This window comes from Pseudonaja textilis, chromosome 1, assembly GCF_049901715.1.
Source record: "Pseudonaja textilis isolate UNSWEBS1 chromosome 1, rPseTex1.2, whole genome shotgun sequence".
In the NCBI taxonomy this organism is placed as follows: Eukaryota; Metazoa; Chordata; class Lepidosauria; order Squamata; family Elapidae; genus Pseudonaja; species Pseudonaja textilis.
In genome coordinates, this window is record NC_141990.1 from 154,531,361 (window position 1) to 154,545,806 (window position 14,446).

Below are 14,446 nucleotides of genomic sequence, written 5' to 3' on the forward strand. Positions count from 1 at the left end.
TTTTTTTTTTAATTTGGGAAAGTAAGAATTTGCTTCTGAAAACGGCCTGGATAATATGATGAAATTTGAAGCAGCCCCTAAATAGAAAGTGTAGTTCTTTAAAATGGCACAAAGCCATTTCCATTAGTATATTTCCTTTGGGATTAGGGATTTCATTAATGGAGAAACTAATGCAGCTTCAAATTGTAATTTTCTTGAGTGGTGACTTAAGTTCACTGACATAATCTGTGTGAGTTAAATTATTGACAGTAGCCAAATAATTAGTTACTTTAAATATTTGGCCAGGAATTTGGTAACTTGAAAATTTGTATTAGTGATTATAAACCACTTATTTACTACAGCTTTTTATAAAATGGGAAATACAGTATGGGGTGATTTTAATCTTTACATTGTAAAAATACGGTCCTGAATAAAAAAAATATCTTTCTGGTTTGGATCCTATTTTGGCAGAAGGCACACCAGGCTAAGTACCATGCCTTGTTTAAGAGCTAACATCTCTAGAATGTAATGTGAAAATGACGTAATTACGTTTTCTAATACTTCTAAAAACACTTCAGTGATCCTAATTTTTAAAAAGTAATTTTTTGATGGGACTTGATAACCTTGTCCCATTAAAATACTGCTTGGTTGCGGTTCTAGATTTTTCCCATTGTGTTCGGAAATTCTCCAGATGCCTCTTAACGTGGGAAAAGACGGGAGAGGTTTCAGAACATGAAGAATTCCAAGAAACAGATTGCACAGTGGGGAAGCCTCTTTGTACACGACCGGGAGGTTGATGTCCTCTTCGGGATGCCGTAGGGCAGAGGTGGAGAGCGACGGCCCTTTCCTGACCTGTGGACTTCAACTCCCAGAGTTCCTGAGCCAGCATGTGCATAAGTCATAAAAGGGCCATCGTTCCCTACCTCTGCCGTAGCTGTCTGAAGACTCTAAGCCAAGTAGCCGTAGCAACCAAACACGCAGGGAAGGGGCTTGGTAACCAGGCTAGCAAGGAGCTAGCTGTGGCCTCCCGTCCTTTGAAAAGCCCATGGACTCATCCCACCGAGCTGCTTTGCTTACCGCCTCCTGCCTGCATACGCCGGTGAACCCGCGCACCAAGGCGCCGGCGGCGCTTTATGAACGGGTACCAGAAGGAGCCTCGCTTAAAGATGGCGTGGGGCAGGTAGGTGGCTGTCGGACCGTCTTCGCCATCCGCGGGTTGTTGTTGCTGCTGCTGCTCCCTAGTGGCTGGAGCGTGGAATTGAGAGACGGCATTTCTGCAAGAAATAGGGGTTCAAATCCCCCTCGCCGCCTTGGCTCGTTCGGGTCATTCTCCCATCCGGATAGAAAGTGGCGCCAGCCATCGCGTGACAATAGCTTAATTATGGCGATTAGGTGCCATCAAGTTGCTCTTACCTACGCAGGTAGGTTTTCTCCTGAACTGCCCCTAACGTGGCCCTTCAGCAATCCCAGCGGTGCCTTCGGTGCTACTGTAACTTGATGCATCCACCTTGATCCTGGCCGTCCTCTTTAACTATAGCCTTCCCTTCCTTTAAAGCGCCTCGCCCAATCCTAATTTTACCCCCACGTTCAGTTTTTAATTGAATCCCATGTAGGTTATCCATTTGGATGAGAATGATTCTAACCTTATCAAGCCAAAACTTCTTAGAAAGAAAATATTTCTTTCGTCTTTTCCTCACCTCCAAGATCCTGGATTTTTTTTCCTTTGCATTCCGAACTTTCTTAATGAAAATGCCTTCGCACCATTTGCAGCTGTTAACAGCACTGAACTCAATTTTGTAGACTTGACAGATTTGGGTGATTATGTTACTGTTGTATTAAATCCCTTTTGATTAAAAAACAACACTCATTGATGCATTGGAAGCCTGTTCCAAAATTCGCCTGTATTTGGGAAGAGCTTCAGATTTCAGACCTTTATATGATATAGGAGATATTCTGTACTAATTTGCAGGAAATTTTGAACCATTTGCCATCCAGAATTATCTATTGATTTTAGGCTTTGTCAAGTTTGTAATTTGGGTTAATCAGCACCAGGACTTTTTACTCTGCAAATCCAAGCAAATAGAGAAGTCTTATATGTTTCTTAACTGCCTTTAGGACACCAAACTTATTAAATTGCCAGTAATTTAATAAATATATCTTTTTCAAACAGAAGTAAAACAAACTTTGACCATCTTTTATTTTAGCAATCCTTAAGTCCAGAGAGAGAATACAGTTCCATCATGTGTGCTGATTGTAAAGATTGGCTAGATCTCTCAAACATGTACCTCTCGAATCAGGAATATTATTTAAAGCTGGAAGAACTTAAGAATGCTCACCTGGAAACCATGGCAAAATTGGAAGAAATGTATCAGAATAAGCTGTTTCTAAAAGATGTTCAACCTTTAACTAACACAGATGTGGTTTATTCTAAGACTTACAGGTAATTTTTACAATAATCTACACTTAAAATTATCTTTTGTCTCAAAATGTATATATTGTATATATTAAATGCATTGATCATTGCAACAAGATATTATTAAATATGTTAAATACATAAGAGGAATATAAAAATGTCTGATGGAAAATAAAACTAAAAAGAATCCTTAGCTCTTGTAGACAATGACCTTAGCCTGAACTATATCCAGGTACAGAAAAAAAAACCCAGAAGAAAGATTGAAATTATTTGTTTCTAGTCTTTTTAAAAATTATTAGTAAATCATTAATTTTTCTGCATTTTCTAAATGTTTTGCTTTTAATAGCTAGTATTTGTTTTAAAGTATCATTATTTGTGAAACATACAGATGTGAAAATTATACCAGCCAGAATTACACTCTTGCAATTTACAGTGAGATGGATCCTTGATTTAGGACAGGGGTGTCAAACTCACGCTGTTATGGTGGTGTCACGTGACTATCACAACTTTTTTCCTTTTCCTAAACGGTATGGGTGTGGCCAGCATGTGATGCATCCGACCTGCGGGGCTTGAGTTTAACAGCCCTGATTTAGGAAATAGATTAAGAGGCAACAATTTCTTTTCCTGCCGTTCTATAATTTTCCAAAAAGCTTGTCCAGCAGGAAATGTACTTCTCAAATCAGGAATATTATTTAATATTCTGGAAGAATTTAAGATTCTCACCTGAAAACCATAGCAAAATTGGGAAATATGTATCAGGATTTCAGAATTCCTAAAAAACATTTAATCTTTAATTAACTCAGTGTGATTTGGTTAGGTAAGCAAGAGTAAAATGAATCACTGAGAGATACTGTATTTTTTGCACTATAAGACGCTCCAGACTATAAGACACACCTAGCTTATGGGGAGGAAAACAAGAAAAAAAAATCTGCCTCCCAGCAATTTGCCTCCTTGCAGCAAACAGCCTGGTCAGCTTCAGCACAATCTGATTTAGCACAAGCAGCTGATTGGCGGTTGGATCAGGCTCCCAGAATACCACTGATCAGCTGTTCCAGGCTGTAGGGCTCGCTGCCGCCCATCCGCCACTGACTGCCGCCGCCTATTGCTGCTTCTGCGTGCCCCATTTTTTGCCTCCGCACATCCCATTTTTGGCCCATTCCAGATGGCGAGGATCGATCCGATCTATCTGGAAAAAGTGCGTCTTATAGTGTGAAAAATTCAGTAATTATTTATCTTTCTCAGGCTTTATAGGTTAGTGAAGGCTTAACAACACTGATTTCTTGACCAGTTCTAAAGAAAAACAGAAGAGGGAATCAGACTGCTTATATTTTCTCCTCCATTTTTGTTTTGAAGTGTGATTAAACATACTATTGGCTGTGACTTTGACTGGTATTAAAACTGAATATATAATATGAAGCCGTAACTAAAAACTGGCTCTTCATCATAGGTATAAAAGTAATTGTAACCCTAATTAAGTATTGTCTTAGCATTGTTTTTGTCATTATACATATTAGCAACATGTATAAAGTGTAAATATTAGGAGAGTATGAGATGTCCAGAAGGATCAGATTAAAGGCTCATCACGTTTATCCCGTATCTTACAGTGGCCAATCAAAATCTATAAAAATATCTAAGAATAGATGTAATGCCTGATTATATGAATGTTTATTAGTTTTCATTTTGGCAGTTCCTGCTCTCTGTTTAAAAGTCCAAAACAATCCAAACATTCCTTAAAAGAATTACTATAACTTTTTTTTATTTTGTTTGTGATTTTCACATTTCCAGATTTACGTTTTATCAGTTGGATTAATGAATTTTATTAGAAGTATAATTGTTAATTATAGCCTGATAGTGGGCATATTTGTCCTCCAAGAAAAATATGGAGAAAGGAGTACATGAATCAGAAACCAGTTTAACATTGTTTTAGAATTGGTATTCTTGTAGTCTAAAGGTTAATATATTCATAAACAAATAATTATTTTATACATTCTCTTTTATTCAGTTTGACAAGAGATTCCACAACTATTACTAAATCAGGTTAATTTGTGCCATTACTAGACAACTAAGCATTACATTTGTGTTATGTTTAGATCAGCATGGGAAACTAAACCACTTCAACTTCAGAACATGCATCGATCATTTTCTGCATCTGATCTGAACAGTTCATTCCATTCATTAAATTTCTCTGATGTAACTGATGAAAAACTAGAGCTAGAAACAAGTGACAGTGATGTTGGATCACTATCACTGGATAAGACTGAAAATGCATGGGATGGCTGTTTTGGGGAGGATTATTCACTCTGCCCTAAAACTATTTTACCCAAATTAAATGTTTTGAAGCTAAGCAAGAAAAAGAAAAAATGGTTCCCAAAGATCACAGTACCAGAACCTTTCCAGATGACTATTAGAGAAGCTAAAAGGAAGCAACAGAACATCAAGTCCAAGTCACTCATGGAGCTGGAAAATAACTTGTTGAAGAAACAATTAGAGGAGGAGGCAGAATGTCAAAAACAATTTCGAGCTAATCCGGTACCTGCACATGTTTTTGTCCCTCTTTATCATGAAATAATGCAGGAAAATGAAGAACGTAGAAAGTCATTTAGAGAAAGTAGAGGAAATTTTCTTCTGGCTACACAAAAGCCATTTCAATTTATTGAAAGAGAAGCGCAAAAGAAAGAACTGAGAAAGATGCAGTTTTCCTCACCAGAAAAAAAAGCAAAAACGTTTAAAGCTAAACCAGTTCCTAAATTTGTTTCCAGTTCAGAAATGAGAGAGAAACTAAAGGAAGAAGAACTCTATAGAGACATTAGAATTCAAGTTAGATCTGAAGAGCTCCTACGTAATTCATCACTTCCCAATAGCAGATTAGGAAATAAAAGCACCATTAGGCCTGTTCAAAACTGCTTTGAACAAAGTGAAGAATCAATATGTAAGCCAAATACCAAAGTTAAAGTCCCTGATTTTGAAACATTACATAAAAAATTCCAGAAGCAGCTTCAAACACATAAGAATGTGAAAAGTATCACAATCAGTGAACCTTTCAAACTCCGTACACCAAATATTTCATCCAATAAAGAGAAAATTCTTGAGGACATAGACATGGATGAAAAAACATTAAAAGAAACACGCTGGCCTTATGTCTCTACAAGATGTCCCCCTCGAACCTTGAATGCAAGTTCATATCCTTCAGGCTGTATACTGTCTCCATCTCCAAGAACTACAGCATCTACTAGAAAACGGCTAGAGGCTGTAAGGTAAGACTTTAATATGCTGGGCATTTAATCCCAAATTCTTTGTGGTAAGTAAAACATGCAGATGTTGAAAATACAAACACCTGTTTTACAAGAGTATGGAAAATGTTTCCATGTCAAGGATGTTCCAACTTCAGAATTGCCATTGTGACTGTTTCCAAGTGTGAAAAAAATCCTATGTGAGAGCTTTTAAAGAAAGAATGCATTATTTTTTCCTAGTGTTTGAGGGTTCCACTTATGCTATTTTTGCTGTTGTTCCTGGAGTTGAAAAGGGCATGTGGCTTTTGTTGTGAAACCACCTTACTGATGCTTCAAACTCCCAGCCTCTCATCCTAGTCTATCAGCTCCTAGTCTATATGTCATCCAGGCTGCAAACATTTTGAATATATCTTTATCTACATGTACATCTACACATACATCTATATCATCTACATCAATATTTGTACTTGTATGTGTATATGTATCTATCTCTATCTCTTTGTCTCTGTATCTATCTCCTGTACATCTTTTATTTCAAGCACGAGTGACCACTTACCAGAATTTAGGCCATAGAAATCCTCTCAACTCTGCTTCTCTTTTGAAAGGAAAATAGTTTTTGTTTAAATCCAAGCAGTGGAAAACAGCAGACTGAGATAAGGAAAAGGACCCTAAAAGCCATTGCAAATCTATAAGAAACGGGGGAAATTCAAGGAAGCAATGTGGATCCAGTTCTTCACACTGTTTGTTTCTAATGAATAGATGGAGGCGGGGAGAGAGAAGATAAAAGGAGGGAGTTTTGGCGGGAAAAGTAGAGGAGCAAGAGGGACAGAAGGCGATAGGGAGGAGAGGCTTCTGTGAAGCAAGCCTGAGGGAGAGAAGAGTTGGAGTGAAAGGGAAGCAAGCAGAGGAACCAACAAAGGAGCAGAAGCTGTGGAAGGAGAACCAGCAGGCAGTGCAAGAGAGTGAGAGAGGAGAGAGAGAGAGAGAGAGAGAGAGAGAGAGAGAGAGAGAGAGAGGAAGAAGGGCCGATCAGCCACCTGAATACCATCCCATCATGTGACCTACCTGCTGGGAGAGACTGACCACTACCATCACATGACCTGTAGCCCCCAGACTTAGACATAATGCACTTCTGAACTAATATGATACATAGTCTCACATGCAACTGGCCTTTGAGGCCAACCATAATGCTGATGTGGCTGTCAATGAAATTGAGTTTGACACCTCAGACCAAATTTGATGGGGCTGAAAGATTTGCCAATCACAACAGAATTAATTTGGCAGCAGATTCAGGTTCATGTACCAAATACTACAAGGTCACCTGTGTAGGCTTGGAATAGATGTAGATATAGATATGGTATTCAGCTTTGTTCGGGTATTTTCCCATGTCATTATAGTTGTGCTTTTAAAGTTGTAGCAATGTTTCGGCAGAATCTCATCTGCCATTATCAGGCTTCTGTATTGTGTTCGTCTGTGAGTCAGACTTTTACAGTTGTTTCAGTTTTAAATTTGGGGCTAGCCTACTGCTGTGCCAGAATGGTTTTTTTCTTCATCCTGATTGGTTGGGAGTCTTGGTCTGTGTTTATTGGTCTTGGAGTTTGCTGTGTTCTGCTTGATTGGTGCTTCTAATATCTTCTGTCTGTTTTGTGGCTTTTTTTGTCTTGATTTGCTGGCAACATTGTGTTTCCTGTATTGGAGGCTTTTAGTGCAGATTGGCTCCGAGCAAATGGACGGCTATCATTTATTAGGAAGCTAGGTTTCATCTGGGTGCCTGGTTGGGGTGTGTTTGAGCTGGAGGTATCAGGGGGGATCTGTTTGTGCCCAGGTGTTTGCCTGGCTTGTGATGTGGAGATTTTTTTTGTTTGTGAGTGCAGGCTTCCAAATAATTGACAGTCTGGTGGAATCATCTCTTCTATTCATGCTTTCAGGTCTTTTTTCAATCTCCGTGGCTTCTCCAATAATTCTGTGACTAGGGTTTTCTATAGTGGCTAGGGTTTTGGTGCCATTGAAGTTGATGCTGTGACCTGTGGCTTTCATGTGTTGGACTAGTGAGGAAGTGTGTTCCAGCTTTTTGACTGCATTTTTGTGTTCATCCAGGCGGGTACTTCTTTTTCTATTGGTCTGTCCAATGTATGTGGCAGGGCATGATGCACAGGGGACTTCATATATGCCTTGGTTTTCCAGGTCAATTTTATCTTTGGGGTTTCTTAGGATGGCTGTTATTTTTCTGTCTGTTTTGAAGGCAGTCTTGATGTGATGCCTGTGTAGTATCTTACTGATTTTGTCTGTAGTACCTCTTATGTAGGGCAGAACAGCTGTTCCATAGGTCTGTTCATCTTCTAGGTCTCCATTATGTCTAGAAGATGAACAGACCTATGGAACAGCTGTCCTGCCCTACAAGGCATATATGAACCAAAGCATATATGAAGTCCCCTGTGCATCATGCCCTGCCACATACATTGGACAGACCAATAGAAGAAGTACCCGCCTGGATGAACACAAAAATGCAGTAAAAAATTTGGAACACACTTCCTCACTAGTTCAACACACGAAAGCCACAGGTCATAGCATCAACTTCAATGGCACCAAAACCCTAGCCACTATAGAAAACCTCAGCCACAGAATTATCGGAGAAGCCATAGAGACTGAAAAAAAGACCGGAAAGCATGAATAGAAGAGATGATTCCACCAGACTGTCAGTTATTTGGAAGCCTGCACTCACAAACAAAAAAATCTTCACACCACAAGCCAGGCAAACACCTGGGCACAAACAGATCCCCCCTGATACCTCCAGCTCAAACACACCTCAACCAGGCACCCAGATGAAACCTAGCTTCCTAATAAATGATAGCCGTCCATTTACTCTGAGCCAAGCTGCACTAAAAGCCTCCAATACAAGAACACAATGTTGCCAGCCAATCAAGACAAAAAAAGCCACTATACAGACAGAAGATATTAGAAACACCAATCAAGCAGAACACAGCAAACTCCAAGACCAATAAACACAGTCTCCCAACTAATCAGGATGAAGAAAAAACCATTCTGGCACAGCAGTAGGCTAGCCCCAAATTTAAAACTGAAATAACTGTAAAAGTCTGACTCACAGACGAACACAATACAGAAGCCTGATGATGGCAGATGAGATTCTGTTGAAACGTTGCTACAACTTTAAAAGCACAACTATAATGACGAAGCCTCCGCAGGTGACCTTGTAGTATTGATCCATACAGGTATTTTGAGAAAGAGGGCCACAAAGGTTGTTATGCATTAGCTAGACTTAAGTTTATTTTCTTATTCAGGAAATCGGCTGAGGAAAAAAAGAAGGTCGAAGAAGAGCATAAAAGAAGAGAAGCAAAACAAAGAGAGAGAGCAAGAAAGCTGCAAAGGCTTATAGCTACTCGGGCTGAGGCAAATGATCCACATCAGAGCCTAGCCAAGATGCTTAACTCAAAGTTAAAATTGTTTAGGTATTCTGCAATGTATCCCCTGATTCCTGACCCTTTAGATACATTATCCATAGTTTAGTAATAGTAGGCAGATCCATATAGTCTTGCTCCTTCCATTTTTATTTTGCTAAAAGATTCATATTTAAATTCCATACCAATTCCATGTCATGGTATATTAAAAAAACAGGAAACATGAAAAACAGAGAAAGAAAGAGTATCTGCAGGAACTGGAAGAAATTGAAGAAAGGGTGGAAAAGAGGCCTCTATTGTTGGAACAAGCGACACAGGTTATTGACCTCTCTAATATTTCTATATATCTATTCATTAAATTGCTACCTTTTGGTGATATTTTTCTCCTTGATAGCAGAAGAAGCCATTTGCAGCTGATAGCATGGAATCTGGATATATAATATGTTTGCCAGCTTAAGGCTGTAATTGAGAAATTAAAAATGTCAAGATGTAAAGCTGTCTGAACAATTTATTTAGATTTCAATCAAGTGACCTGCAGATTTGGAATCGTTTATTTTGTAAAATAAAAGACATTTAGAAACACAAGAGATATAAAGAAATAGAGTGATTTCTTTAAACTTGGAGATATCTTTCAGATGTGTTAATTTTGTTTTCTTTTTAAATGTAGAAGAATGCACGGCTAGCAACAACGAAGCATTATTCTGATTTGCTGCGAGAGCTGGGACTGTGTGGAGACTTTATTTCAAAGAAAGGCCAAACTGTTACTGAAGAGTTTTTGCAGGATTCTTCCTACAGTAATAGTTTTGAAAGCTTGGCAGCAAATGTAGAAAGGTAGATATTTTAGCTTGGAAGATTATAATACTATTTTTGAGCTTCCTAATATGTTTTATTCTAAATATGAAATGTTTACCGTGTTTCTCATATAATAAGGCTGGGTCTTATTTTTTTTTGAGCCCCGAAAAAATGGCTAGGCCGTCTTTTTGGGGGTGACTTAATTCCCCCCCTTGCTTCTTTGGGCGGGTGGCGACGGCTTGGATGTTGACCTCGGCACTGGTGGGGTACTTCGTATCGGGGTCAACGCAGGCAGCACCATATCCAGGTGTGCAACAAAAGTACTTCCTAATGGCAAGCCCCCCACCATTCCCCCCCATTTTGCATGTTTTAATATAGGCCTTAATTCTGGGGGAGGGGCTTAATTTCATTTCATGCCTATAAAACATGCTGGGACTTCCTATTGGGGGAGGCCGTATTGTTGGAGAAACAGGGTATATAGTTGGTTGTGGTTAGGAAAAGCTGACCTTTCAGAGGAAGAATGCATAATCTGTCAATAACCGATAAATAACTCTTGAAGAGTTACCTTGTTTTGCTCTCCATGAATTAGTGTACGGCAGGGGGCCCAATCCCCTGGGCACAGCCCAGCACCGGGCTGTGACCCATTTGGAACTGGGCTGTGTGAATGCTTGCAGCTCCTGCTTGCAGCTCCATTTGTGTGAGTGCACAAATCCACCGCTTGTGCAAGTGGAGCTGCACAAAGCCAGAAAGGTTGGAGACCACCAATGTACAGTATTGTTTCTTTCCTTGCTAAACATAGTTAATAGCTGATTGTTCAGGGACATAAAAACACCATGAATGACTGCACATTTCTTATTTAATAAATTTTTTATTAATTTTCAATAAACAAACATACACAAACAAAACACAAAACATAAAAACATAAACATGACTGCACATTTTTTTGTGTATTATATTTACTTATTTATTTGAGTATATGTTTTTACATTTGGAAAAAAGTTTATTGTACTCTTTAAACTGGATAGAATAAAAATTTGGAAAAAGATCAATTTCCCATATATAATTCATTCCAGTTTATAAGCTTGAAGTCAAGTCTATCTTATACAGCCTTTTTTAAATTGTAAAGCAGGATAAAAATGTAATAAATTGTTCACTCCTGTTAAATATTTTACTTTTTTCTACCCCTTATAACATTCAGCAGTTTAAAATTAGATAAATTATTGGTTTGCCCCTGAAACAGTGAAAACTACTTGCTGAGTTTGAAAAGGGGACCTTATTGCTTATACTCCCAGATCCAATGTGTTTCTAAAGCAGTGGTTCCTAAACTTTTTAAGTCCACCGCACCCTTGGTGCTACAAACTCATCCTCGGTGTCCCCCACCCAGGGGTGGGATTCAAATTTCTGTGGGCGTGGCCTAATTGGAGGGCTTGACTTGCTGGTCAAGTGAATGGGTAGGCGTGGCTTGCTGGTCACGTGACTGGGTGGGTGTAGCCAGGTGACTAGCAAACCAAATACAAGTGGTCCTTACTTAATGGCCGGTTGTTTAGCAAGTGTTCTAATTTATGACTGGCCTCCCCAGAGCTATTTGACCTGTTTTGGAGTTTTGACAGCTTTAGATCAGGGGTCTAAATCCCACCCCTGCCTGTGTGTGTGAGAGAGAGGGAGAGAGAGAAAGGTTGGATCAGATCTCTCTTTCTCTCTCTCTCCCATCAACGCCAGAACGCCACCGTCAGTCAAAATTCATATTGGTGGTCTCTGGATTTAAAATTATAAGTTTGGTAGTCCCTGAGGTCCAAAAATTTGGTGACCCCTGATCTAAAGTGGTGAGCCTGAGAGAGGGAAAGAGAAAGAGAAAAGAAAGAGAAGAGGGAAAGAAAGAAAAAGGGACAGACAAAGAAGTGGGGATGGAAGGAAGGGACAGAAAGAAAAAGAAATAAAGAAGGAAAGAGGGAGGGGGAGAAAGATAATGAGATATCTATTCTAGTCCAATCACCTGCTCCAGCAGGGTTAGAAGGGAGTGTGTGTGTGTTCTTGTAATTTACCAGTACATTTTGGTTTTGCCTTCTTCAGAATTGGCACTGTAATACATTGGGGAAAAGTAATTTTTAGGGTGGAGATCTGGTCTAATGGATCCTGTTTAAAGCCTCAACAAAATGTGAGAGCTTCCTGATAGTCTTGACCATGTTTCGTCCCCAAAGCTTTAATAGAAGCCAAAGAGGTTTCAATGTGGAAAAGGGCCTCAGTCTAAGCTAGGCCTCATTCAATCTGATGCATCAGCTCTCTCTCTCTCTCTCTCTCTCTCTCTCTCTCTCTCTCTCTCTCTCCCTCCCTCTCCCTCTCCCTCTCCCTCTCCCCCTCCCTCCCTCCCCTCCTTCCCTTCGAGACTGGCTTTGCTCTACTTTCCCGATGTGCCTACGGGGCCAATGCTTCGAACATGGATGGATGGATATATAGGTAGATAGATTGAGAGAGAGAGGCAGGCAGGCAGGTAGGTGGTAGGCAGGCAGGCAGGCAGACCTTCTGGATGGATGGATGGATGGATGGATGGGTACGTAGGTAGGTAGATAGATATATCTATATTGGTAGATAGGTAGGCAGGCAGGCAGGCAGGCAGGCAGACCTTTTGGATGAATGTATGGATAGATAGGTAGGTAGGCAGGCAAGCAGGCAGGCAAGCAGGCAGGAAGATAGACATACCTTTTAGATGGATGTATGGATAGGTAGATAGGTAGGTAGGTAGATAGATCTATATGGTAGGTAGGTAGACAGAAAGACAGACAGGCAGGTAGGTAGACAGAATGGCAGACAGGCCAAGAGACAGGCCTTTTGGATGGATGGATGGATGGATGGACAGATGGACAGACAGATGGACAGAATGCAACAGCGGCGGCACTTTGGGAAAGCAGTGCCAGCAGCTTTTCCCAACGTGCTGCCGCATTGGAGGCGCCAGTTCCGGTGAGGTACAACAGTCAATGGGGTGAGCCTCTAGGGCTGGCACCTCGAACGCACCCCTGCCACCTCTTAGCACCCCACTGCCATCCCACTTGTCTCTTAACGCCCCTCTAAGGCATCCCACCGCCCCCAGGGGGCGGTACTGCCCATTTTGGGAACCACTATTCTAAAGCAATACATTATTATTCAGTGGACCTATTGTTTCCCCCTTTGACACAGTGATAATGAACATGAAGAAAAAAGAGAATCTGAAGGAGAAGATAATTCCCAGTCCCAGTCAGCTCAGCTTAGTGGAGAGGAGGAGGAGGAGAAGGAAGAAGAGAAAGAGGAAGAGAAAGAAGATGAAGATGAAGATACTGCCACTCAATCAGAGCATGCTGATCAAGAAACTCCTGAGCATGAAAGTGAAAATGATGACAAAGATTCAGTAGAAAAATCCAGTGATTATGAGGGCTGATTAAAATATATTGCTACTACTTTGAGTCTTGATGCTCATAATTTATTTATTGGACCTAATACAGGTAATCCTTGATTTACATAACCTACTTACTTGCATAACTAGCGTTTACAATCTCACGTCACATTTGAATTCCTTTCTGATTGTTCTTAGTGTTGTTATATTTTGCTCTTGATCTTTTTCAAATGATGTACATTTTGACTAAAATCAGGATTGCTTTGTGATATTTAAAAAACAAAAACAAATCATGAATTCTGAATGTTTTACAACACTGAATATTCTTCGGTATTGTTCTTGATTGAACTGCACTGAGAAATAATTAATAAACCAAAATAATAGCATTACAAAACTGACCTTCCCTCAAATTACCCATGGCCTCACAGGTATGCTGTTTCAGCTTCCATTTTCCTTATATGGATAATGCCATTTTTCAATATGTAAATGCTACACACCTTTACTCAAAATATAATTTTGGCAACCATAGGCCTGGGAGGATCAAATATTTCGTGATTGATTTTTGAAAATGCGCAGTGTGTTATGCTGGATTTTCCACATAGTTTGTTTCCATAAACAAGAGATTGATTGGTCAAAAGGAAGTATTGTTAACAAATAATACATTGTGAATTAGATTGGAAAAGAACAAGTAGAGTCTAAATATTCATGAACAGTACTTTCTAGCATTGTGCACCTGCCTCAGACTACACAAAGTAATTGTTCCTGTTTCAAGCTGTCTGGCTGGTGTAACAAGGCTTCTCTAGCTGTTGTGGGATCTTTGAGAGAGACACAGCTGCCTTAAATCAGTTGCAGAGAAGCTGTGTTTGTGCTGCCATGAGTTCTGAAGCATCTCTTATGAATCTAATCCAAATTACTGCACAGTTTTATGCTTTGTAGGCTTAACAATAATTTTACTAGAACAGGTGTTCTTCAATTCATCGACCCCTTCAAGTTTGATTATGCATCCATTCCCAAAATTTATTTGTTAAAGTAATTTACTAAATACCATTATAATTGTCAGCATTATGAATAATAATGATCATCAACCTCTTGAACAATACCATCCACCCATCCATCAATATTGAACACTTTGGGGAACCTGAGGGTCTAGTAGCCTTGCGGTTACTGGGTTTGTCAACAAAAACTTTGGCAGTTTGAGACCCACTGATGGGGTGAGCTCCTGTTCCTGTCCCAGCTTCGGCCAACCTAGCAG

The 14,446-nt window shown here is 39.8% G+C and overlaps 1 protein-coding gene across 4 annotated transcripts; it reads left to right on the top strand.

Moving 5' to 3' along the window:
• Positions 1-785: 785 nt before the first annotated feature.
• FAM161A (FAM161 centrosomal protein A) lies at positions 786-13,496 on the top strand. 4 transcript variants are annotated; one of them, XM_087938424.1, is made up of 7 exons: positions 786-1,159; positions 2,184-2,419; positions 4,483-5,646; positions 8,922-9,089; positions 9,256-9,355; positions 9,706-9,869; positions 13,002-13,496. In XM_087938424.1, the coding sequence occupies exons 1-7, from the start codon at positions 1,025-1,027 to the stop codon at positions 13,237-13,239; spliced, it is 2,205 nt and encodes a 734-aa protein (XP_087794550.1). In that variant the 5' UTR covers positions 786-1,024; the 3' UTR covers positions 13,240-13,496. The 4 variants fall into 4 exon arrangements, with proteins under 4 accessions (XP_087794550.1, XP_026568628.1, XP_087794697.1 ...); XM_087938522.1 differs by lacking the exon at positions 786-1,159 and adding an exon at positions 1,291-1,400; XM_026712843.2 differs by lacking the exon at positions 8,922-9,089.
• Positions 13,497-14,446: the final 950 nt, after the last annotated feature.

Bases quoted from the DNA above. Each gene is read 5' to 3' on its own strand.
- FAM161A (XM_087938424.1), top strand. From the start codon at position 1,025: ATGGACTCATCCCACCGAGCTGCTTTGCTTACCGCCTCCTGCCTGCAT. The intron at 9,090-9,255 runs GTATTCTGCAAT...TTAAAAAAACAG, and splicing joins TCAAAGTTAAAATTGTTTAG to GAAACATGAAAAACAGAGAA. The intron at 9,356-9,705 runs GTTATTGACCTC...TTTTAAATGTAG, and splicing joins TGTTGGAACAAGCGACACAG to AAGAATGCACGGCTAGCAAC.